At 41.6% G+C, this 26,560-nt stretch overlaps 1 protein-coding gene across 1 annotated transcript; it reads right to left on the reverse strand.

The window, feature by feature from the left end:
* Window positions 1-920: 920 nt before the first annotated feature.
* Window positions 921-9,605, reverse strand: LOC108548242 (cilia- and flagella-associated protein 43). Its single transcript, XM_017901087.1, has 8 exons — window positions 9,044-9,605; window positions 7,781-8,531; window positions 6,700-7,343; window positions 5,408-6,256; window positions 5,015-5,298; window positions 3,880-4,305; window positions 2,518-3,382; window positions 921-1,486 (listed from the first exon to the last, which is right to left on the reverse strand). The coding sequence occupies exons 1-8, from the start codon at window positions 9,603-9,605 to the stop codon at window positions 921-923; spliced, it is 4,947 nt and encodes a 1,648-aa protein (XP_017756576.1).
* Between the last annotated feature and the right edge of the window lie 16,955 nt (window positions 9,606-26,560).

Consider the following 26,560-nt stretch of genomic DNA (forward strand, 5'->3'; position numbering starts at 1 on the left):
TTGAGAAGAGCTGGATGATGTTTCTCGTTTTTCTCCCGGGTAATGGTAAGTGTAATGGAAGGTGTTAGCCTCTTGAGTGATTTGTTTCGAATGACGCCGCACTGCTGAACACGCCGTGGATGCTTTCCTATCTCGACTTTCTAATATTCGAATGTTCCGTGATCTAAATGTACCTCTAACTTCGTGACAGTATAATACAGAGAATAATAAAAATTTATTCCATGGTTTCGATTGGATGATGATGACTCTCGCTTCGGTTACATTCATTGCGAAGCTATGAAATTCTTGATCTCTTATGATCGTGAAATAATCCAATTAATCGCGGTAAATTTGTCACTGGGTAATAGTAGCAGCAGGTTTAATTGCAATAGCTGAGTAAATGCTATTCGAAGCAAACACGCCTGTTCCAATTAACTCTTAGTGTCTATTTCTATTCAGTCGATGCCTCCCTTTGAGCAGTTAAATAAATCCAGCCTTTCAAAACTTGAAATCGCGAATTTCTATCGCTGACTAAAGCTTCGTGCAATTATTGAAATTACGTTCCCCTGTTTCTTTGATTTCTATTGACACCTGTTTGCGAGAATATGGTCAAATTCTATAAAGAGATTCGGAATTTTAAACCTGATAGACTTTTATTCCAGTCTATTTACCAGTAATTGCAAACAAGTGTCGAGATACCTTCTACTGTATCAAAAATATTTTAATTTTTCCCAAATAAAGTATCATCCAATGACAGATCAACTAACCATATACCTCTTTATTACTTCCAGTCATCATCAACCTAAATAAAAATTTTAAAAGTCCACGGAAAATCATCCTATTTTACTCCATAAATTCTAATTTCTCAATATCCCTAGTCTAGTGCCTAACTAGGTGATAAGATCACCGGAACATCGAAAGATGCAGCATGGGAGAGCGAATTAACAAGGACACTTTGTAGGCTCGTCCTTTTGTTTCCCCTCGTGATTATCATCGAGCATCGTGAAATGGAAGGTCGGGTATCGCCTGAGCCTAAGCAGCTCGTGCTCGGTCTGCAGCTCGATCAGCTCGGCGTAATTATCCTGCAGCTTCTTGATCAGTTCGGATCGGCGCATCACCATCCGCAGCTTCCTCTCCATGTGCTCCTGCTGCCTGGCCTCGGCGATAAGATCTCGCCGCTGCTCCATCTCGCACCTCGCCACGTTCATCTCCAAGATCTGCCGATCGAGCTGCTCGTTCTTCCTCCTCACGCAAGCGATCTCCTTCTGGATCGACTGCAGCCTAGCCTGCTCATCCTCCAATAGTCTACTGAACTGTCGTTCCACAGCCGCGATGTCGTCGTCCAATTGCTGAGGCGTCTTATCGTCAGCTAGGCCCTTGGCCTTGCGTTTCAAGAACAGTTGCATTTCTTTCGTCACTATCACCGATTCCGTGAAACGCAGGTCCTCTTGCAGATCCTCCAGTCTGTTCTTCTGACACTCGTGGTTCCATTGCATCATCAGGGTACCTGCAAATTGGTATACTTAGGTTAGCTTGGAATCCTGTGTCTTTACATACAGGGTACTATAGGAGATGGATATCTGATGTTAGGGAAGATATCACATCAAATATTTCGTTTCCAAGAGTGAGGTTCACTTTGTACAAAATGATGTGTTCCTGTGGAACGCTTGGTAAATGCTGATTTCTACGAGTAGTTAAAGGAAGCGCCTCGAGATGCCAATAAGGCACGCTGATTAATAATTGATTAAACGCCATGCTGGTTCCTAGGGACCGATGCTTGACTTTCCGTTCAGGCCTCGCCGGTCCGTACGGCCCGGAAGGGTCCGGATAGTGGCTAACTATAGCGTGAACGGAACGACACAAAACCGTGTTAAACTCCAGGTCGTTCCGTTCACGTTATAGTTAGCCACTATCCGGACCCTTCCGGGCCGTACGGACCGGCGAGGCCTGAACGGAAAGTCCCTAGGGACCGACGAGGCCTGGACGAAAAGCCCCTAGGGACCGGTGAGACCTGGACGGAAAGTCCCTGGGGACAGGCGAGACTTGAACGGAAAGTCCCTAGGGACCGACGAAACCTGAGCGGAAAGTCCCTAGGGACCGGCGAGGTCTGGGCGGAAAGTCCCTAGGGACCGATGTGGCGTTTAACGTGTTAATAGCTTCGTTCACTCATTAACCAATCCGAGGTCTTACCGGTGACCTCTCGATCCCCTATTTTTCGCGTTTTCTCGCCATGCTTTTCATTCGCCAGCGAATTGCTATAGACATTGACAATTTGTATAGGTTTCTGATTAAAATTTTCAATCCTATTGACATATTCGACTAATATCGTGGTGAGCTAATAATTTTGCATAAATGAAGGGATCAGAACATATTGAATTGCTATAGCCATTTCAATTTGTATGGGTGTTGGTTCCACAAACCCTCTTTTGACCATTTGCACGACAAATGCTATTACTTGCACCTGCCTACAGTAGCTAATTGCTTTTTGTCACGAAAAAGACGCGGAAACTAGGAACCAAAGGCTAACAAGAATGGTACCTCTCTGGAAGCTCAGCAGACGGGACAATGCTTTGAGCTTGCACGCGCCAGCAGCTTTAATCAGCTGATTCACAGAGTCGATGTCCGTTTTCGATATAAGAATCGCATCGTTTGTGTCGTTCGAATGAGAATCAAGATTGATCTCCACCTGGCCCATCTTCAGCACCAACTGTATCTCCACGTCCAACTCCTCCATAGTTCGACGTTCCCTCATTTCGATCAGGCTCTTCTTCATATTCTCCACGTCGGTTTTGCATTTCTCTATCTTCTGTTCGAACCCCATGATCACGTTGTCCAGGTACGCGATCTCGGCCTGGTTTCCTAGAATCTTCAGATCTATCTCGATCTTGTTACGTCGCAGGCGAACCAGGTCCTCCCAATGATGAGTCTCTATGGTTAATGGTAGGGTGACTGGTCGAACGTCCAAGTGGTTCAGAATCCTCAGGTACTCCTTGCACTCAAATGGCGAATAGACGCAAAACCTTCGTGAGATCACGTGAACTGCTAGGTCATGCAAGTCAGAAGCCCCGAGGTGTTTCAAATGAATTCTTGGTCTGCGATAGTATTGACGTTCTAGAAGCTCGGTTTGAAATTTGTTTAAGGACGCGAATTCGGACTTGAACTTCTTGGCTATGGTTTTCTCCTTGCTGACGAGAGATGTCTGTTTAGCAATCATTTCTTCGTAAACGTTGTGAAACGTTTCGAGATGCTTCGTTAGCACTTCTTGGGCTTGTTCTTTCTCGGTGATCCGTTTCTTTAATCTATCTTCCTCTTGCAGGGACAGGAATCGTTTACGGATCAGTACCCAGCCACGGATGTATCGCAGGTATAGTTGGTTGATGGCTGCTTCGATGTTCAGCTTCAACTGTGAATGGTTAAAAATGTCGGAATAATATGACGAAAATTTTTGCACATTTTTGGATAATTCATTTTTAAAATCTCATAATTAATATGTGGGGCCCTCCCCCACCCCTCCCTCCCATGTTTGCTGTTGTGACAGATATCCTTAGTGTTTTAGTGGTGTTAGAAGAGGCGAAAGGAAAAAGAAGAGATACGTTTAGTCCTGGGCCTTAAGATAGTGGACTTATCGGTAAGGCCCAACCTAGCAGGCCGTGCCCTAAACAGGAATACTATTAAAAAAATGTTTATTTTTAATTGAAAAACCTGAGTGATTCTGGAAGGACGGAATTTTCAAGTTGCCCTAAAGATGATGAAAGATTGTAGAACAAAATGGCACCTATGTAATTTAATAAAGGTATATTAAAATTTAAATTTCCCGCGTTTCAATTTTCTTTCAAAATCGGTACGATCTTTTCAGAACACCCGATATAATACTTGCAATACTTGTAATTGAATATTTACACGAAACAGTTCGTCCAGCTTGCCATTGAACTTATCAATTCCCTCCCTCAAAAGCTCCATGACCCTGCCATACTCCGCCTCCAGCATTCTCCTGTACCGTTCCCGTTCCTCCAACAGGAAGTTCACGTCTTTCTCGTACTGCTTCACCGCCAATATATCGTCCTCCGTGTAGTCTTCCGGTTTCTTCTCGAGCATGCAAGCCGGCTTGGGCACGTCTATCTTGATGGTGTCCTCCCATCGGACCTCCAGCACGCCGTCCATCATCGCCATCAGAGCGCGCTCGCGAAAGTCGTCAGCCAACAACAATTGCCTGATTCGTTCTTCCTCCGCTGCCTGCTTGTCCAACAGTTCCTGCTGCGACGGGGAAACGTAGGGTTTCGCCTTCACCTCGTGATCCTGCACCTTGATAATGCTCTCCGTTCTCTCCTACGCGCGAAAAAGGAAGCTGAATGGGCCGCCAACTCGTGGATTAAGATGGCGCCGCACAAACTTTACTTAGATCTGTTGATCTAAAGTGATTATTAGGCGATTCGTGGTATGACTAACATAGATGAAGAATGGATAACTGCTTTTGCTCGAGTTGTGTGAAAACTTGCATAATTTTCTATAGTATAGTTAAGATTGAATTAAGTATAAGGTAGTATACCAAAATTGAATGGTTACCCTTTTAGGTTAGGTTACCTCTAGTCTTCAAGATTTTTATATTATATATATTTTGAACCATGTAAATAAAAAAGTCAGAGGTTGATTGAATTAAGTATAAGGTACTACTAATGGCTATTCTTTTAGGGTAGAATACCTCAAATCTTCAAGACTTCTATATTATATATATATTGGATCGTGTAAATAAGAAAGTCACAGGTTGATTGAATTAAGTATAAGGTAGTACTACTGATTACCCTTTTAGGTTAGGATATCTCGAGTCTTCAAAATTTCTATATTATATATATTTTGAGTCATGTAAATAAGAATGTCAGAGGTTGATTGAATTAAGTATAAGATAGTGCTAATGGTTACCCTTTTAGGTTATGATACCTCGAGTTTTCAAGATCTCTTATATACATTTTGGATCATGTGAATAAGCAAGCCAGAGGTTCTAAGTATTTTCTTTCACGATCTGACTGAATCAAGTAACCTGCCAGTGCCATTCAGGATAAGCAGGGACATAGGACACGCTGCTGTTGAACATGGTTCTGAGTTCCGAGTCAATGTAGTGTATCTTCTCGATCCTCTTTCGTATCACCTGCATCTCTCTTTCCTTAGTCGAGTACACCTCGTCGAAGGAGCGATTAAAGAAAGCTCGGAGGTTGCTGCAATCGTGCATCAGTATGCGATTGTTTATCATCATCTGGTTGAATCCGTAGTACCCCACTTGAGGGTACAAGTTCGACTGCTCGATGTACCGATGCGTAGTTGTACCTTTAGATAAACATACACGTATGAAATTGCGAATAAGAGGATTTCAGAGTTGAGGTTATGTTTGGGGAAAATTGTCTATTATTTTCATTCCAAACGCATGTATGCTTGCCTTCCATAGCCCTTTGTTGTTCCATCTCCATCTCAGCGAGCTCTTTCTCCTCTAGCTCCTTGTCCAGATCTTTGTTATCATCGTCAACATCGTCATCGTCATCTTCGTCATCAGCGTTGAGCAACTTATCGATCCTCCTATCGTCCTCGCGAAACACCCTCTGCTTCTTATTTAACTCCACTTGCAGCTGTTCATCGGTGTACATCTTCCAAGGTTCGAAAGTATCGTTCTCCAAAATGCCATACGCAGTTTTCTTACAGAAAATAGCCCATTTTAAATGGTCCTTCTCGTACGGATCTTCAGCGACTGAAGGATAGTTGGTCACCTCCGTCGTACCCAAAATAGCGAACAGACTTTTACCCTGGACTTCTTGGGAATCCCAGAAAGTCTCTCGGATCCACCTGGACACCCTCTTCATCTCAAAAATATTGTGCTCCATCTCCAGATGAAGACTTTCGCATACGTCTCGGCCTGCTTTCAATTTCTGGTCACGACCAGCGATGTCCAGATCAAAGGCTGATACAGGAAGCTTCTCTATTTCCGGACTAGCTTCGTTGGCATCCAGTAACTTCTTCACCTTGCTTCGTAGAACCTCGAAGTCCGCCAAAATGGCTGTCCTTTCTTCCCTACATTTTTCTTCCTCCTCTCGAAGCTGCATCTCGTCCCTCCAATCTGACCAGGTCTTGTCTCCCTCTTTTGTATCAGGCAACTCGTACTTTGGATTCATCAATACCTCGTAAATCGTTGGATCCAGGTTAGCATAGTCGGAATTGATCTTTTTCTTGACTTTTTCGTAAAATCCGTGTTCCACTTTGTAGATACGAGGTGTTTCCTTGGGAGAGATGGATTCTGATTGTGGGGTCTCCTGCTCTGGAAGAAGGAAGAGCAAACGTGGGAAGATTAATTACGAGAAAAGACTAAAATTGTTCAAGGTGATTGTGATCCCTCTAGGTCTAATTGTAGGACCACCATCACTGTGAATTTTAATTTCCCCATAATATTTTAAATTACAGTGATATTTCAAATAAACAAGATTATGAATAGGCTAATAGCACACTTGAACGATGTCATTTGTTCGTATATCGATATCAAATAATAAGCAGAAGGAAGGTCAATATAAAATTCGCAAATCCCCATTTCGAGGTTAGAATTTACCATATGAATGGTTGTACAGTAAGTAAATTTCTTGGAGTGTATTATATAAGAACACACAACTCGGGCAATTACTCGTAACTTGTCCTGGTACAATATCTTCCGGGGCTGGTGTAAAAATAGGGATAAAACAGGTATACGAACCTTTTTATCACTGACAGCAGTCTTCGTCGCGATCAACGAGCCATTGTAACCCAAACAAACGATCAAATCCCCTTGTCTATTCGCCACCGCCTTCGTGGTGCCCCAATCAGACCTATGGTGTGTCATGATATGCCCCATCACTCGTCGTATCGTTTTATCCCTGATCAAAACCAATCCATCAAGAGCGGTGGTACTGATCCACGACCGATCGACGAACAAATTAGCTAGTTTAACCTGATGACCAGTCAATAAACCGTCCTCTATGACCACATTCCTGAAGTCCTGTACCCTCTGCACTCGCAGCTGACGTGTCAGGTACGGCGAACCTATGAGCGACATAGGGTTCCCTGGAACGTGCCAGAGGGCACGGTACACGCCAGGCAAGTTCAACGTGTAGATGGATTCGGTGACCAGGTTTTGCTCTTCTGACACTTCGTACAGGAGCAGTCTTTGTCCCACGAAGTACTGCTTTATGCCAACGAAAAGAGCCAGGACTCTCAGCTTCTTGTGTCCCTCGAAGATTAGGACGTCAACCACTGGTCGACGGACTTTGATCAGAGCTTTCACAGAGTACATTTTATCTCGCTGAAGACCCACGCAGTAACAGTCGCCAGTTCTCTTTTCAGCAGCTATCATGAACCTGTTACAATAGGAAGGTGTCTATCAGTGATTTAGGTAGGAAGAGACTGTCATAGCTCTCCCTTTGTAATCTTTGCGTTTAAAAAGGAGATGACATTACTAAGAGGATTCATAAGAACTTGACTTGACTTGGTCTACTTGAGCCAGTATTTTGGATATTTGCTATATTTTCTGTATCAGTGAATATATCTAACATAGCACTATAAAACAATTAATAGAAATACATCAAGTTAGTTGCTTAAAAGTTTCGAACTCTACCTTTTCACTGCTCGCATAAGTAGCTACTAATGAAGGAACTCGAACATAAAGAAGGTCGAGATCCTCTCAGCCAAGGAATATCAAAGACTACTTATTACAACCTAATTGAACTCAAGTTACAGCTTTAACGCAAGTATTATGAACCCACTTCGAAGATCAGGTTCAAATGGATCCACTAACCTCCCGGAATTCGAGAATTTAATTAAGTCTATAGGCGTCCTCTGCAGCCTCAATCTAGCCACGATCTTAGGGTCTCCCGGTTCAGCGAGAGTAGTAAACACCAGTTCACCCTGCTCCGTTGCCAAAATTACCAATGGGAAGTCTGGATGCGAGGCTTGGTAGGAGACTTCGCTCTCTATCTCTGGATCAATGGACGCCACTGGTGTCCCTTCGTAGCTCTCCAAGACTATCAGCTCCTTCTTCGCGTCGCACATAACGACGAGATGGTGGCACCAGGGATACACGAAGTCGGCGAATCGGTAGGTGGCGCCGTAGTCGAGGTACCTGACAACTTTAGGATTGTCGGCGTCGTCCGCGAATTCGATCTGCATCAGATACCCCTCTAAGGTATAGTAAAACAGGCACTGATTTCCGAACGGATGGGTCACCAGGAAGTGCGGCCTCGTCTCTGACTTCACGTACCACTCTCTTCGCCATTCGTTCGTTCTTGGGTTCCTCTTGAAGAAACGGATTTGACAGAAGGTCGTTCGCAGGACAATGCCATCTCGGAACCATGCGACCCTGGGCACTTCTATGTTCGTGCAGATGCCACACCGTTGGGTGTACACGATGCGGTAGATGTCACTGCCGTCGAAGTTGCTGAGGTATATGTGGCCCTCTGTGTCAGTGAGAGCTAGCAATGGCTCCGTGGACGTTGGAGACCAGTCTACCCACACGATTGGCTCGTCTTTCGGAAGCTTCACCTCGTGATCTAGAATTTGGATATTAAAACAATTAATTCGAAAATGACTTCAAAGAGGAAATATACTGATCCCAAAAATTGTGTAGCTAAGTAGATACGACTGTGTAATTAAGAATGTCAAATTGTCTATTTACTTTCGATTATTTCCTGTTCTCGATTATTTTATAACAAATGTCACAACGCGTTCCTCATATTACAATATTTTGTAAACAATAGATATTTAAAAAAATATAATTAAAAAATATTAAATTAGAAATGTAATTATAAATAAGAAATAAAATTGTAATTATAAATATTAAGAGAAATTTCATAACCTAACCTAATTTTATAACAAATGTTACAACGTGTCCCTTATATTGCAATATTTTGTAAACAATAGATATTTAAAAGAATATAATTAAAAAATATTAAATTAGAAATAAAATTGTAATTATAAATATTGAGAGAAATTTCATAACCTAAAAATAACATAACCTAATCTGGTTACCATGTAAATTTAAATGGAAGGATAAGGTTCTTGCCTTTCAAAATGGCCACGCTTCCAGCGATATCCAGTTCCCAAGTGTACAACTTGCCACAAGTCTTTCCCAACTGAGCTGCAACGTTGGGTCCAATTTGAGTGATTCTCAGAATTTGTCCAACTTCGTCGCGTATAGAGGTATCGACAGTGATGACTTTTTCGCCTGTTCTCCACTTCCAGACGGTCATCACGAACAGGGGGTAGGAATCGATGGAAACCAGGTAATCTCCCGCGGTGAATGCAGTGGTTATGTACCCGGAAACGCAGCCACCGGTGCATTCGGAGATTTTCGTCATCGATGGGTAAGCAAACACGAGAATTTTCGGTTGCACGATCCGCTCGGAGAAGGCGAGCACGGAGAGCTTGCTGTGTGCGGAGAGACACCGTGCACCCTCTCCAGTTTCGTTGTTCCAGCACCAGTAAATGCTCTTCTTTCTCTGGACGATGTTGAAAAAGATGACGTGGACACCGGTACACCAGGCCAACGTGTCCTTCCCGATCCAGACGATGTCTTCGAGCTTGTTGCCACGGACCCAGGCTGGTTTCCAATCCGTGTGCTTCATTTTTGAGCGAGCATCTGACGAATAACCTCAAAACCGTGTCAAGTGTCAGGGATTCGATTGAAATTGATTTGTGAGACAGATGAAGATCATTGATTAGGTATGTTGGTTTTATTGTACGATAAATTTGACGTTTAGGGTGGTTTGTGTGTATGTCATATTTGACATATGATTGTGATTTGTAGGATGACAGTAATATGTTAATAGAGTAATTATGTTTTTATTTTGTGTATGGAGTTTGAAGCTGTAGCAGAATGTATAATATTACAAATGGTTTATTGAAATATTGATTTAGAGTATGTATTTGGATTAACTGTTGTGTGGTTATGTTCATATGTATGAATAATTATTGTTGGCTTTGGACAGGATAAAATATTACGTAGATTGTGAATATTTGTACATTTAGAAGATGCTGAAATGTATAAGAAAGTGTGTGAAATGTGAAGATATACAGATAGAATAATAGTGAAATAATCAAAATGTACTATAATAATAGAACCTTCATTATTTAGACATCATGATTACGATATAATTTATATTAAATTGTAAGTTAATTAATCAATAACCTCAAAGTGATTTACAATATTTTTAGTTAGATATTACATCAATTTTACATACTTCAGTATACAGAATAAATAGTATACTAATTTCTATTTAAGATTCCCTTTTATAACCTAATCTGCAATTAATCAAGAATATCTATAATTCTACATATGACAGTAATTTCCATGAATTTCTAATACAAACAAATATTTCATTACAAAGAGAACAAGCTTCCTAACCTATACTTACATAACCTCCTGTCACTTTTAGAAAAATTGGAAAATGGTAGGAAAACCTAGGTTACCTATTACTGTTACACCCTGTATAAGCAATACACAAGGTATATAGCAACCTAACCTAAACTTACATAATATCCTGTTACTTTTAGGGAAAATGGAAAACGGTGGGAAAACCTAGGCTACCTATTTCTATTACACCCTGTATAAGCAATGCACAAGGTATATAGCAACCTAACCTAAACTTACATAATATCCTGTTACTTTTAGGGAAAATGGAAAATGGTAGGAAAGCATAGGCTACCTAATTCTATTACACCCTGTACACGAGGTATATAGTAACCTAACCTAAACTTACATAATGTCCTGTTACTTTTAGGGAAAATGGAAAACGGTAGGAAAACCTATTCTACCTATTTCAATTACACCTTGTATAAGCAGTGCACGAGATACATAACAACCTAACCTAAATTTGCGTAATGTTCTGTCACTTTTAGGAAAAATGGAAAATGGTAGGAAAAAGATTACACCCTGTATAAGCAATGCACAAGGTATATAGCAACCTAACCTAAATTTGCGTAATGTTCTGTCACTTTTAGGAAAAATGGAAAATGGTAGGAAAACCTAGGCTACCTATTTCGATTACACCCTGTATAAGCAATGCACGAGGTATATACTAATAGGAAGAAAGGATGATAGGAAAGATGAGGGAATCAAAGACGAATGGTGACGAAAGAGCAAACGGGTGGCTGGGATCCTTTGCCAGAAGCCAGCGGAGCCGGCCTCGGAAGAAGAGTTTGGCAGGCTTAAGACAAAAGGTGATTAGGATACGCGCAGTCGATGGTGGTTTATAAAGACCCCCATAGCGTGGCGTGATGAGGTCAAGCAGCGGGGAGTCATCCGTATACCGAGGGCCGATCAAAAACTTATCCTTGCCACGTGATATACTGCCCGTGGATGCCTGCCAACCTCTTTCTCCCCCTTTTCCTCCCTCTGTTCGATGACCTGATCCCCTGGCTGCGTACCAAAGCAACTTGCTTCACCGTCAGTGATGGACTCAAGACGCTTCGTATCGACTTCGAACCTCCTGTCGAATCAATTTTCGAAATTTCGCATCCGAAATTTTCGAGGATATCCAATTTTTGCATCATTTGTGAATAAATACCTTCACTTTGTCCTGTTTCTGTAATTTTCAAACGAAAATTGTTGCCTCTTGCTGTGAATATTGATATTCATGAAATACGTATTTAACGTAATAGAAAAGTAGTGAAAAATATAACAATTTTTTGTAGGTTAGAATGGATATTAACAAATTAATGAATATTAAATAATTTATGGAACGTGGTCTGGTTTTGATAAAGTTCTGCAATTTCTGTGATAATTATCTACAATTTGCAATTTAAATAAAGTACTTTTGGAGGTTAGAAAATTTGTGACAATTACAACGAATTGATTATGGTACCGAGTAAGCAAGAAATATTCAAAGAATATATTAATGCCTTTTGTAATAGGCTACAATAAACTTCTCAAAAATCACTGACATAACCTAACCTCAAATCACATCGTACATACAACAACCTCCTGTATCTAATCCCGGTATATAGATCATCTTCTGCTCCCTCGATATCTTTCATTTACCCATCGTGTGATTCAATTGATACATAATTTTTGCAGTAATTCCCTATATTTTGCAATTTGAGTGAAATATTTTTTGAGGTTAGAAAATTTATTACAATTACAACGAATTGATACGTTACGGAGTAAGCAAGAAATATCCAAGGAATATACCAATGCTTTTTGTGATAGGCTTGTAAGAGGCTGCAATAAGCTTCCTGAAAATCACTGCTATAACCTAACCTCAAACCATATCATACCTACAACAACCTCCCGTATCTGATCCCGATATATAGATCATCTTCTGTTCCCTCGTTATCTTTTATTTACTTTTTACTTGTTATTCTGCCAATTGCCACGTGAGGGCACAGAAATTATCGATCAGGCCCACCTAGATCCTTCTCGGGCCCCGCGATACCGGGCAAAAGTCCCAACTATTCGCAAAAGCACACGAGGTTAAGCAACCTACGGGACAAATAGCTCGAAAACGTCGAAGGGAGAAAACCGAACGTCCATCACTAGCGAAGCACTGGCGTATGCCCTTCCTCCTGCTCCTCAAGCTGCGGAGGATCCATTGCCCCGGAGATGCGTGGTCCGCGCGGTTCGCGCTGGCCGAACCTGCGGCCTCGCCATTAAATTGACGCCCGCTGAGACTCGTATTTGCATAACCCGACGCCATACGACCGATCCTATCGACGTCTCCGCGACTGGCTGCCTCGTTCGCGGTTCGCGCCACTCGCGTGGGAACCTCCCTTTGTCCTCTTTCTCTGCGCCGTCGGCGGGGCCTTAGTCGTTGCATCGTCCATGAACGTGATCACGATCTTCGCCTATTTTTCCGACTATTTTTTCTCCATCTTTCTTCCACCGATTTTAGGTTAACCACCGATCTATAAAATTGATATCTTTTATTTCAAATAAAAATTCGGTATATTCGTATACCGAGAGTGGGGGTAGCATTGTGCTTGCTATTTAATCGTACGAATATTTTTCGAATTTTCTTTTTTAAATATATTTTCTTACGTTACTGAATTTTTGTCAAATTACGGAATTGATTTTTGTTTTTAAGCGAAGATTAGGTATATCAGTATACCGAGAGTGGGGGTGGTATGAGGTATGAATATTTCTCTAATTTTCTTTTTTAAATATATATAAATATATTCTTATATTACTGAATTTCGATCGGGTTATGAAATTGATATTTTTTTCTTAGTCGAAGATTGGTATATTTGTATACTGAGAGTGGATATTGCACGAAAGTTATTATTTAACTGTATAAATTTTTATCTCTTATCTTTCCACGTTATCGAATTTTTATCTTGTATTTTTTGATATTCATAGTTTCCCGCCGTATCAAATGTGGCATAACTATAAAGTTTTATTTTCCATTTTTGATTTGAAGATTGGATGAGAGGCTTCGTGCACTTGATTAATAAAAGCTTTGTATTTTTACGTTTTCACGATTGTCAGAAATAAATATAACAGAATAGTGTTACTGTTGGAAATAATTATAATAATAACAAAATTAATTGAACGCTAATTTTATACTTTATTCGATTTTTCAATTCTCGAAGAATCGAAACCAAAATAAAAAGTAACTATATCCCCAGAAATAAAACTAGACTCGTCAAATGTCTTTTCCTGATAAAAATAAAAGGAAAAAGGAAAGATATGAATGAAATCACAGCGAGTCGCATTGTTTAACGCGATCACTATAATTCACGATCGAATGGAACGATAGCATTCGAAATGGAAGATAGACTACGATTCGTTGGCTGCTCGCGGTTAGCCTGGTCCCAGGCAAAAATAGTCCCTCCTTCAGTCCAACAATGAGCACGGACTTGAGCGTTAATTGCGGTTGTCGAGTGATGATTGCGGGTTCAATCAGGGTAACCGGAGATCACGCGGAATGATAAACCGCGAAGTCGGGAATAGATACGCGATGGTTAGTTTGTTCTTGGTTAACTCGGTATTAGGTTCCACTGCTTTCTTTATGCGCCTCGCGGGGTGTTCGCGTACACGTTAATCGCGCTTTCGTAGCTGATCATCGTACATGTAATTGCCATGATCTGATTAATAAATAGAACTCATGCTCGCGAAATTGAGCAATTAAAAGAATCAGACTTATCGTTGGAGTTAAGTGAAAACGTGTTTGCTACGTAATTTCCTTCCTTTTATCACGGTTTGTATATTTTATGGAAAATTTGATTTTCAAAATTTTTATTCCAAATTCACGAATGATAGGGGACCCAGAAATATTTTTAATTTTATCGGTATTTGGGATTTCGAAGTTTAGATTTTAGGAAATTTGGCATTAGAAAATTTTCTGATATCTTGTTATTAATAAAATTGTTAATTAATTTCTAATTTATCTTTAATCACAGAATTAATTATTATAGGTATTTAAAATCATTGAACAACCTTCTACCTCCTATCTTTTTCTACAATATTTGTACTCTCAGATTTTCTTTAATTCAATATTGCAAAATTCAAGAGGTGGTATAGTCGGTAGCATTCAAGGCCACGATAATTTCAATCGAATATTCCACGAGATAACAATTTTAACTCCGAAAAATGAAGAAAAAGTGAAGAAAAATATCTATTTTTTACACAGTCTATTAATCCCATATAATATCATATTACTATACTTTAAACATTCAAAATTTCCATTTCCCAAATCAAGAATGTACTCTAATCATTCACAGTATCCAACTTCATAAGCTATCCAAAAAGCAAAGATTGGAATTTATTTAAGAAGAAAACTAAAGCGGATTAATCATCGTATTTCGTCTATATTGATCATTGCTTCCTTACCATAGGCTTATTCGCGTGCAAATACAGGCTAAACGCAGTGTAAAGCTAACCCGAAGCAAGACTGCGAGCCGGGGCTCCCACACTCCACCCCAAAAACCGCGCGAAGCGACAAGCTCATGAGCAGTGAGGCCCAGAGCGTGGTGGGGGAAGGCCGAAAGGGACGATCGCGTTCCGGCTGAAAGGTGCGCCGGTGCACGCAGCAGCAACGCGTGCGTGCGCTGGCCATCGGCGTTGCACGGATCGGGGATGGTCCCTCTGGTACGGCACTGCGGAGTGTGGGAACTTGGGGTCGAAACGGAGAGAAACGGCGCAAAGGAGTGTGTCGACGAAAGGATCCGGGGGAAGGAACGGTGGAAGAAAAAGCACGCCGTGAACCCAAAAGAAAAGGAGCGAGAGGAAGAAGAATCGAATGAAGAGGAGGAAGAAGAGGGGAGCAAGAAGAAGAAGAGGACCACAACGACGAGAAAGATGATGAAGAATAAGGAGAGGAAAAGAAAAAACGAGCAAGCGACGGGCGAGTAGCATTTAATCAGAGCCCACGAAGTGAAGTGCACGGTACAAGTGTATGTATATAGAAGCGGTGTATATGGTACGGTTAGTTTTTGCTTGGGAGGTTGCCTGGAAATTGGCGCCAAATTAGTAAGGAGGACGAGGCGAGGCTCACGCTGCCTTGGGCTGCGTGACGCGAGACATTAAAAGTAACCTCTGCTCTCTGCTACACCCCCGTCCCTCCGCCAAATCCTCTCTGCCCTCTGCTTTCCCTCCCTTCTCTGCCCCCCTTGCCCCCTCCGAGTTTCGTGTGGCGAGTTCCTCCACCGACATCGCACCACCTCCACTGGACTTAGAATCCTTCTTCTTCTTCTTCTTCTTCTTCTTCTTCTTCTTCTTCTTCTTTAGCTTCTTCCTCCTCTTCTTCGTCTTCCTCCTCTGGTCCCGGTAATCACGACCAGTCCAGGAGGAGGGAAAAAAGGAAGGACAGAGAGGAAATCGCACTTGAGCCTCTGTTTCTTGCCTCTGTCCTCCTTCTTCCTGGACAGTGTACCGGGTTAGCCGAGGATCCGAGGGGAGCAGGTGATAGAGGTGGTCGTTGTCGAAAAGGGTATCACGCCAACGGTCCCCAGGAACGCTGGAACGATCCTTCTGCCACCATAGCGCACGAAAGCCGATTCGTACGAGGCCAAATGCTGCCAGAGTCTCTCACGGGACCCACGGACTTTTTTCATCGTGAGAACCTGACTCAGTTGGAACTGGAGCATCGAATCCTCTCTTTTGGGATCAAGGGTGGGTTGTGGTTAGAATTGAGTGGCATCTTATGAGAGGATGATCGATCAGTAGGGTTTTTGGAAGTTCGAAGATTGGAGAGTGATCTTTTGACAGTCTTCAGACTTAAACCTTTGACTTCTTCACTCCTAATACAGTTGGGTCCATGTGTGCCTAGTTAAAATGAATTGGTCCATCAGTTTCCAATTTTGAAGTACAATATTTATCTATTGCAATGGATCTACGGAACTTTTGACAATCTTCAGACTTAAATCTTTGACTTCTTCACTCCTAATACAGTTGGGTCCATGTGTGCCTAGTTAAAATGAATTGGTCCATCTGTTTCCAATTTTGAAGTACAATATTTATCTATTGCAATGGATCTACGGAACTTTTGACAATCTTCAGACTTAAACCTTTGACTTCTTCACTCCTAATACAGTTGGGTCCATGTGTGCCTAGTTAAAATGAATTGGTCCATCAGTTTCCAATTTTGAAGTACAATATTTATCTATTGCAATGGATCTACGGAACTTTTGACAGTCTTCAGACTCGGATCCTTTGACTTTGTCACTCCTGATACAGTTGGATCCATGTGTGCCTAATTAAAATGAATTGGTCTATCAATTCCCGATTTTAGAGTACAATATTGATCTATTGCAATGGATCTACGGATCTTCAACTGGGATTGTGATTAGAGTTGGGTGGCTTCTTATGAGAGGATGATCGATCAGTAGGGTTTTTAGAAGTTCAAAGATTGGAGAGTGATCTTTTGACAGTCTTTAGACTTGGATTCCTTGACTTGCTCACTCCTAATGCAGTTGGGTCCATGTGTGTCTAGTTAAAATGAATTGGTCCATCAATACCTGATTTTAGAGTACAACATTGTGACCTATTGCTGTAAGAATTGGCTGAACATTATTATACAATACAGTTCCTATTTTGAAGACAATCTTTATGCAATTAAGCACCGTTTTAAATAGACTGTGCTGTTATCGTGAATCATGGATGGTGACAATCAGATATGGATGAAGATTCTATCTATTTTAACACCGATTTGATGCCTGCTTCAACTGCCTGCTTTTTCAAAGGTTTCCAAGATTCTCACACACGGTGATTCCAAGACCTCTTCTTCGAGAAAAGTAAAAACCCTAGCTTGAGTGACTACGCTCCAAAGAATTAAGAAAACAGGACCAAGACCAGCCATTGCATCTAGATCTCTCCAGTCCACTGCAGACTGACCCTATTGTAAAACAAAGAAGAGCAAGGGAAAAGGTAGAAAACGAACGAAAAAGCGAGGACCATCGATCGACTCGGGTTCACGGATTCCGTTCCCCTAAGAGAGCAGCTGCGTTTTCGCAAGTTGCATGTCCGAGCGGCCCAACCGCAGATTATAGATGCGTCCCGTAGCGATCACAGACAAACGTTTAAAATCGCTAAACGTCGAATTAGACGCGATTCCCGGCGAGGTTCGCAGGAAATAATAGCCAGCCGCGGATAGATTCGACTAGGTTGCCGATTTTTGGGGCCACCGTTCATCTTTTCCTCTTCATCCTCGACAGCTGCGATCTCGTGCGCGAGACGCCCCTGCTATGCTCGTTTCCTCGACCTTACGAATTAATTCACCGAGATCTGTAATCTCCCCGATGATCCAGGCCAGATCAATCGGGACAGCGCATGTCCGTGGAGAAATTTTTTCCCCAGCTTCTGCCGATGGTCGTTAAAGAAGTGGATATTTAGGCCTTTCGTTGGGCCAAGTCGTATTCACGGTACCGTCATGCAGCTATCTTCAAAATGGCGTTCATAGGTCTCTCTGGTTGAGGTTAGGGAGACTGTCACTTGGTAAAGAAGATTTTAAAATGCATTGTATTTGTTGTAATCCATTAAAGATTGTTTGAATTTGGTTCTGATTTTAATTAGGAACTATGAAATGACAGGAAAGCAAATTTATGTTGAATGATATTTTTATTCGTGATTTATTTAAGTCAAAGATCGAAGATTTTAGGTTAGGTTTGCGAAAAGATTGTGATGTTCGAAGAAAATAAATTACTCGTATTTTGGGTGAATCAAAGTTTAATAATTTAGATGAAAGATAAGTTTTACATAATTTAACATGTAAATCATAGCTGATTGATACTATCCTATCTATTTCTGCACCCAGACTTAACTAAAACTAATATTCTACAATTTAAATTAGATATGGAACTAATTTACCAAAGACTTCGATGATCCCTAAATTAACCCCATAGAATTGCAATCACTCAATTCCAGTTCCCAGATTACCAATCACCAAGTAAATCCTTCACCTTTAAGAAAATTCCAAAATATGGTAAATTCCAAACCTCTACCTCATCCAAAACCTGGCAAACTCTAAACCTCTATTATCTCACCCAATATCTAACCTCTAAATCTCTATCTCACTGGAAACCTGGCAGATCAAAAGCGTCTATCTCACCCAAAACCTGGCAAACCCACAACCTCTATCATCTCACCCAGTACCTCACCCAAATCTCTATCTTACTCGAAACCTGGCAGATCAAAAGACTCTATCACACCCAAAACCTCTATCATCTCACCCAATACCCAACCCAAATCTCTAACCCACTCGAAACCTTGCAGATTAAAAGACTCTATCTGATCTAAAACCTGTCAGATCCAAAACCTCTATTCGACTCAAAACGGGAATAAAAGATCGGTCACGTGAACCAACTTTCACCACTATGGTTCACACTCGGAACATGCAACCCGACAAGTCGGTCTGCTCTTCCTACAACCCTACCAGCTTCTCTTCTTGCACAACTGTACCCCCTCCTCACCCCAGATCGATCCATTCGAAAGAATCTCCACTCTCGCGGGACAAACGTCCCAGTTCCCTCTTCCTTGACGCGGTAACCATCGAAGCGAGGTCGATTAAAAGCGTTCCCGCGCGCCATCACCGTGCAAGGACCACACACACCGAGGCCGGGTCACTCGAAGTCAGTAACATCAATTAGCATTCGCGAGCGGCCGGCCGAGATGGCGTTGTAACAGGCAGAAAAAGAGGGCGCTGCTCGCCGCGGCGTAAATGGCCGCGGATCTATCGTCGGTTGGCCGCTGGACAAAAGCAGGCCGTGGGCCATAGACTTGCCACGATGACATATGAGCCACCGGGCCCCTTTGTGTCCTCTTGAATACCGCTTAAATTGGGCAACCAGCCGTCAGACGCTACTGAATATCGCCGCTGATACCGGCCACGGCAGGCTGGAACCGTTCCGCGATTTATCATTGGAAGGAGAGGCAGGCTGTACGGACGCGTCGGATTGCGCTTTGATTCGCGTGAAAATTCTACTTACAACGCCGGCCTCATGCGGTCGGCAGGTTTTTGCGATCGCCGTTCAGCGCTCATCGTCCTGGGCTAGGTGGTCGACGTGGTGAAAGGTTCCAGCTTTTTTCCCCATCTGCAGATTGCTTTTTGGAAGGATTTTCGTCGCTTCACGGGACTATTGCACGCTCTTTCTGCATCGTTTTGGTCCACGCGTTTGAGTGCAGGTGTCTTGGAAATTCTAGGACATCGTTTGCTTTCAGAATTTCTTGCAAAATTTGATTACTTTTCGAGATCAGATAGCAGCAGATACCAAGTATTGCTTTTGTAGATTTCTTCGGTCACGTTTTCGGTATAGATATTTTTAGAATTTTTAAAGGATCATTTATTTTGAGGATTCGTTAGAAAATGTGATTCTCTTATATGGGTTTTTCACTTTGATAGAGGTATATAGCTTTGGAGGATCCCTTTGGTAACATTTTGAGTGTATTACATCCATAAAATTGGAAAATAATTCAGACATGTGCGATACTTACTGTCCGCTTAATGTAGATACGGGTCGTGGTGGCGCTAGTGAGTTAAGCGTGTTATAAAGTACGGTGAATCGGTAAGGTTCCTATGGATATACACTCACAATAGCTACGCGTGTTTACTTCGTAGTTACTTGGCAGGAAGTGATCTCAGTCGTTAGTTTTATTTCGATGTAGGAAACAGTAGATGTCGCTAGAAGCGTCTAACACCAAAAATGGGAGATTATCATTTATGAATCAATGCTGTATTCCATCTTCTCATTTCGCAATTAATGATCTTCTCGTTAATATTGTACATTTCAACAATGTCACATGTCCCTAATAATTATACTCTATCCCTATAATTATACCGCGTACATAGAGAAATAATTTTCCAATTTTTGATTACCTATCGCATTTTAGAAACAGCAGATGCAAACGTTGGGATACTTTCACGCGTGTACTTCGCGTTACATATATATAGCACACGCAACGTGGTCGTGAGCCAATACCTCATCGTCGAGCAGTGGTCGATCAGATTTCGAAACCGCTGGCTCGAACTTCGAAGGAATTCGGTGATCGACCCCTGACCCGATGTCAGAGAGAAAAAGGCGGATTCCACGCGGACGTGCGTGGAATACGGGGACGGGAGATGTTGCTAAATCGCGCGTCCTCCGTAATATCCTTGCGGCTCGCCCCGGGCGAATCGCTCGCGCGGCCGGGAATGTGAGCGTGACTGGCCGACGCGGTCCGTGGCGCTCGCGAATCGGCGAAAGTGGCGTGGATCGCTCGCCGGGCCCGACGCTGCGATCGCTGATGGCTCGCGTCCATCGGGCCTCACGCGCCGCGTACCCAGATGTCTGCTTCGGAGCAACTGAACCGAGTCGCGCACGTACTCGGGTATCGTACCCATTGTTGTTCATTTTATTATTATTATTGGAGTTATTGCGATGGTACTTCTGGAGCTGGGCCCTTATGGAGCTGTTGATTCCTGTTTTGCAGTATTTTTTGAAGGCTTGGAGATGTTTGTCGTATTCGAGGTGAGGTGAACCTAGTATTGTTGTTCATTTCATTATTATTATTGGAGTTATTGCAATGGTACTTCTGTGGGCCCTTATGGAGCTGTTAATTCCTGTTTTGCAGTATTTTTTGAAGGTTTGGAGATGTGTGTCGTACTTACTTGAGATGAGGTGAACCTAGCAGTGAACATACGTTGTTCATTTTATTATCATTATTTTAGTTATTAATATTATTACATTATTATTATTGTATTTGCGTGGACTCGTGTGGAGCTGTTGTTTCCTGTTTACAGGTTTATTATTTTAAGGTTTTGAATTATTTTCATTCGCAAGATGTGTGTCCTGCTTGAGGTTAGATGAACCTAGTCGTGAACGTACGTTGTTCATTTTATTATTATTATTCGAACTATTGTAATGGTACTTGTTGTGGATTTATGTGGAACTATTGTTTCCTATATGCAGTGGGTACCTGTTTGAAGTGTTATTTGAAGGTTTGGAATTATTTTCACTCGCGAGATGTGTATCTTTCTTGAGGTAAAGTGAGCCTAGTTATAGACGTATGTTCATTTTATTATTATTATTCGAATTATTGCAATGGTACCTGTTGTGGGTGTATATGGAACTGTTGTTTCCACACCCGTTCCTAATCGTTCCTAAAGAAAAGAAATCGAGAAGTTGAAAAGTGAGTAAAAAATATGAAGTAAAATGACCGTATAAGGTTTGTGGGATCCAGTGTGAAAGATACGAAGAACGTGGAAACGATTACTCAAGAATGTTGCGTGTCGAATAACACAGTTCTCCTTAGCAAGGAAGAATCTCAGAGGATGATGCGAATGAGAGAAGCAATACGAACAAGAAGCTTGGTTATCTTATGGGAATTTTTCAAAATTCGTATATACCAAGTTATAAAATTATATACATACATCTATTACTTATAACAGTAAATTACACTATTAAACGACTAATAAATTATTACAAATCCAATTCCTTCTGGATCTGAAAAATCTAATAAAATTCATATGAACAAAAAGCTAGGTCATCTTATGGGAATTTGTCGAAATTCCTATATATCAAGTTACAAAATTATCTATAGTAAATTACACTATTAAACGGCTAATAAATTATTACAAATCCAATTCCTTCTGGGTCCAAAACACCTAATAAAATTCATACGAACAAGAAACTGGTCATCTTACAGGAATTTGTCAAAATTCGTATATATCAAGTTACAAAATTATATATATACCACATCTATCACATAGAATAGTAAATTACACTATTAAACGACCAATAAATTATTACAAAAATTATTACATAAATTATTACAATTCTTTCTGGGTCTGAAAAGCCTAATAAAATTAATCCTGCTCCTAATTCGTTTAGGACAACTGTGTCAAAGACTCCGGAATTGTCCAAGAAACACAAATTGCACAATTCATTAAACAATCCTAATATGAATTGAACGACATCAAATAAAAAAAAAAAAAAATGAAAAATAATCAGTAGTCCAATGATTATTTAACTATTTTATTAATTCGAAAAAGAGAATCACAAGAAGGCAAATCATCTCTATCATCTTCAAAAAATTCAATACTAATTCAACAAGTAGATATTACAATGCTCCTAAAATTGAAAAATTTCTAGAACTTGGAATTCGTCGGTTTAGCTATCAAATGCCAAGCTCTCGCGTCTAATCTATCATTACAGTGTCTATCAGAGACGTCCAAAAAATCCTGTTGCCCCCTCTGAAAGCGGAACGAAACAAAAGCAGAGGGAAAAAATGAAATGAAAGAAAGAAAAAGAAATTAGTTCGACGTCGTGAGTTTCTCGCGGCAGCAAGAGGGGCCGCTAAAAATTGTTGACCCCTGTCCGTGGCGGGGGCAGAGCGGATAAGCCAGGTAGATATATAAGAAGCAGATGCGTCTGTCATTAATATGAGCCGGCTAAGCTATTAATAACCAGTTAATGAGGCCTCTCGTCCCTCCCCTCGTGTGTCGTATGTGCGTGCTGGACCCGGGATCTCGCGTCCGCGTATGTATGCACGTGTGCACACCGTTGAGTGTGTACCTGCACGCGTTTTCTATAGACGGCACACCGGTGTATGTAACGAGCCGCATTGTGTCGGTGGGGCGAGGGGTGCAGTCGGGTCGTCAAAGGGTCCCGAGCGAACACTCGTGATTTATAATCGGGCGTGTCCTCCTACCCTCCACGGACACCCTCGATTATCCTTCGCGATGACGGGAAACTTTGCTTTCCTCTATCGCAGAATGCTCGTCGCCATTGGTGCCTATCGCGATTAGGTCGACGTCGTTCGAATTTTTCCGCTGGAATCCTGGGACACGAGTGTTTCCTGGGTACGACGTGGTGTCTGGATACAACGACGAGGCCCTGGACATCCTAGATGACAGCCAATAGCGAATATTTAACCTATGGAAGCTTTTTACCTAGGTAGAAGATTCGTCTACGACATGGTTGGAATCCTTGGAGGTGAGGATTTCCTGAGATGATAACAGGATGAGAACAGGGTTTGGTGATCACTTGCATTAGATTAGAACAAGTGATTAGACATGATTAGTACAAGAACAAGTTAAAAAACATGAACAAATTTGTCTAGAACAAGTGATTAAAAGTGTTCCTGGACATCCTAGATGACAGCCAATAGCGAATGTTTAACCTATAGAAGGTCCTTATATAGATAGAAGGTTTGTCTCGCTTACACTAAGGTAGCATTGACAGAAGATTCGTCTATTACGTGGCTAGAATTCTTGGAGGTGAGAATTTCCTGGACAGGACAGGGTTTGGTGATCATTTGGATTAGAAGAAGTGTCTGGGACACGACGATGAAGTTCTAGACATCCTAGATGACAGCCAATGGCGGATTTTTACTCTAAGAAGACGTTGGTAGGGGGTCCTATGATGTGATCAGAGGTCTGTCTCTTTGGCAGTACCAAATTGAGAGTGGTGGGGAAGAGTTGACACTGTGATTGTCATCTTGGGTTACATTTAGTATTAATGAAACCTCTATATCTGTTTGTTGAAGTAACTAAATGTTAAAAGGAAAGTCTACATCCTAGCAATGTGAGAAGATGCCTTCTTCCTCTTTGGTCCTTTTGTATCCTGTTTTCTGGAGAAGTCTATGACCTGTGTGGCCCTAAACAGGCAGGGCATGTCTGACTACACTGCAATATATATTCATCCACCATTTCCACTGGATACATTGTTTTTGAGATACAACCCTCTCAATACTATTCCTAATTATTACACAGGGTGGTGGTCACTTCTAGTGTCTGTTATTTTTTCTGTCTTCAGTGGGACAGGTAATTTAACAAAAATTAAATATCGTTCTGTTGTTGTCATTTAATACTCTGCCAATTAATCATTTTTCATTGTCTCTCTAATGTAAATTGAAAACACATCATCCTGACGATCAATCGAATATCATCCTAAGCTTCCAATTAACCACTATGATCCTAATAAAATTTGTAAAAAGCTTAAATTATTTAATCTCGTCTTGTTATCCCTGATTGTCATATAAATAGGAGACCTCTGTCATCTGTTCCTCTTGCAATCATTAAATAATAGAGTAGAAATATGTATATTTGAATGACATGGACACATCCACTCTATTATTTAATAGCGTAAGAGGAACAGATGACAGAGGAGGCCTCCTGTCACGTGTCATCATTGAATGGCAAAGGACAGCTGTTTGAGAATGATGCCTTGTTACAGATTCACCATCAAGACGCAACCAAACCACGGAGGAACTACCGTTAAATTGCATGTCGCGCAACAACAAAGTTGTTTAGCTTAGCTCAGGGATGGAATAAGTAGAAGAATACGGGTGATTTATGATAGAGCAGGGTATTTATGGAAAGATTAATTCGCAGATGTAATCAACCAGACATATGGACAATTTAAACAGTTCCTGTGCTCGACAGACAGCGAGGATGGTTACTCAATTGTATTACACATAATACAATTATTATATAAGAATCGACTTCATTATTTCCACATCTACTGGCTGTGCATCCATATATCCATATATCGATTTTTCGTCGAAAAGATTAATTTAATAACAGTAAATTAATTCGACACTTTTAATCCTGAACAATTCTCCTTCTTTCTTTAAACACCCTGTATACCAATGGGATCTACGCGAGAAAATAAGTCGAAAATGTAAAATGACATTTTTCCATACGTGGTTTCGTCTTTGAGAAAATTGACTCTAAATATTCTTCTGGTACTCTACTTAACATGAATCATCCAGTGGCGGACGTACTTACGTCCTCGTAACTCCGAAGAAGATATAAATGTCGAGCAACTAAAGGAAAAAGTTAAATTAACTTAAGACGATTATACACTTAACTCACTAGCGCCGCCACGGCGCATATCTACAATAAACGTTTATCGCACGTATCCTAAGCATCGCTGAATCAATAATCTTGGAATATTCTTGCTACTATGCGTGTTACACCGTTTGCACAATGTACTATACTATACACTTAACTCACTAGCGCCGCCACGGCGCATATCTACAATAAACGTTTATCGCACGTATCCTAAGCATCGCTGAATCAATAATCTTGGAATATTCTTGCTACTATGCGTGTTACACCGTTTGCACAATGTACTATACTATACACTTAACTCACTAGCGCCGCCACGGCGCATATCTACAATAAACGTTTATCGCACGTATCCTAAGCATCGCTGAATCAATAATCTTGGAATATTCTTGCTACTATGCGTGTTACACCGTTTGCACAATGTACTATACTATACACTTAACTCACTAGCGCCGCCACGGCGCATATCTACAATAAACGTTTATCGCACGTATCCTAAGCATCGCTGAATCAATAATCTTGGAATATTCTTGCTACTATGCGTGTTACATCGTTTGCACAATGCACTATACTATACACTATACCAACCACAAATCTGATTAGACACGATGATTCAAATCTGATGATTTAAACTAGAAGCACAGGGGAGCGCATGTGCACCCAACGAAAATTGCAAGTGGATTTTCTCAAAAACGGTGTTTCGGGAAAGAAAATGTCACTGTATATTTTCTGCTCATTTTTTGACGTAGATTGAACTCCCGTTTGGTCGGACCATCGATCAGTTACCAATCAGGCTTTATCTGCCCTTCGTCCGACAGGAGTCCACTGATCCGGCAGTATCAACCCACGGTGCATGTTAACGCTGGAACAGAGAGGTTCGGAGCGAGCTGCGAAAGAAGAGGATCGCAGAAGAATGGCGAGGGTGGGTCGGGGAGGGGGGGCGAGGTAGGAGGCGAACGGTAATTAAATGAGAACCCCGGCGTACGAACGCAGGAACGCCCACGCCATGCATCAACCGTGACGTGGATAGGTAATGCTGCTGCAGATGGAGAAGATGGTCCTCGAAGATATAGCCCTCGGTTTCTACGTTAGTTAGGGTCAGCTATCTCGCGCGACCCATCTCCGCCTATCCAATCACACACCGCACACCGCAAGTATGGCACGCAAGCGATAATACACGGTGTCCCAATTATCCCGCGACACGGCAGGGCCCACGCTCTCGCCGTGAGAGAGGATTTTCAACACGCCCCTATCGTTTCTCCCTTCCTACCTGCCTATCCACCTCCCACTCTTCTCCTCTCTCTCCGTCCTTAGATCTG

This window comes from Eufriesea mexicana, unplaced genomic scaffold, assembly GCF_001483705.2.
Source record: "Eufriesea mexicana isolate 0111107269 unplaced genomic scaffold, ASM148370v2 scaffold1490, whole genome shotgun sequence".
Taxonomy (NCBI): Eukaryota; Metazoa; Arthropoda; class Insecta; order Hymenoptera; family Apidae; genus Eufriesea; species Eufriesea mexicana.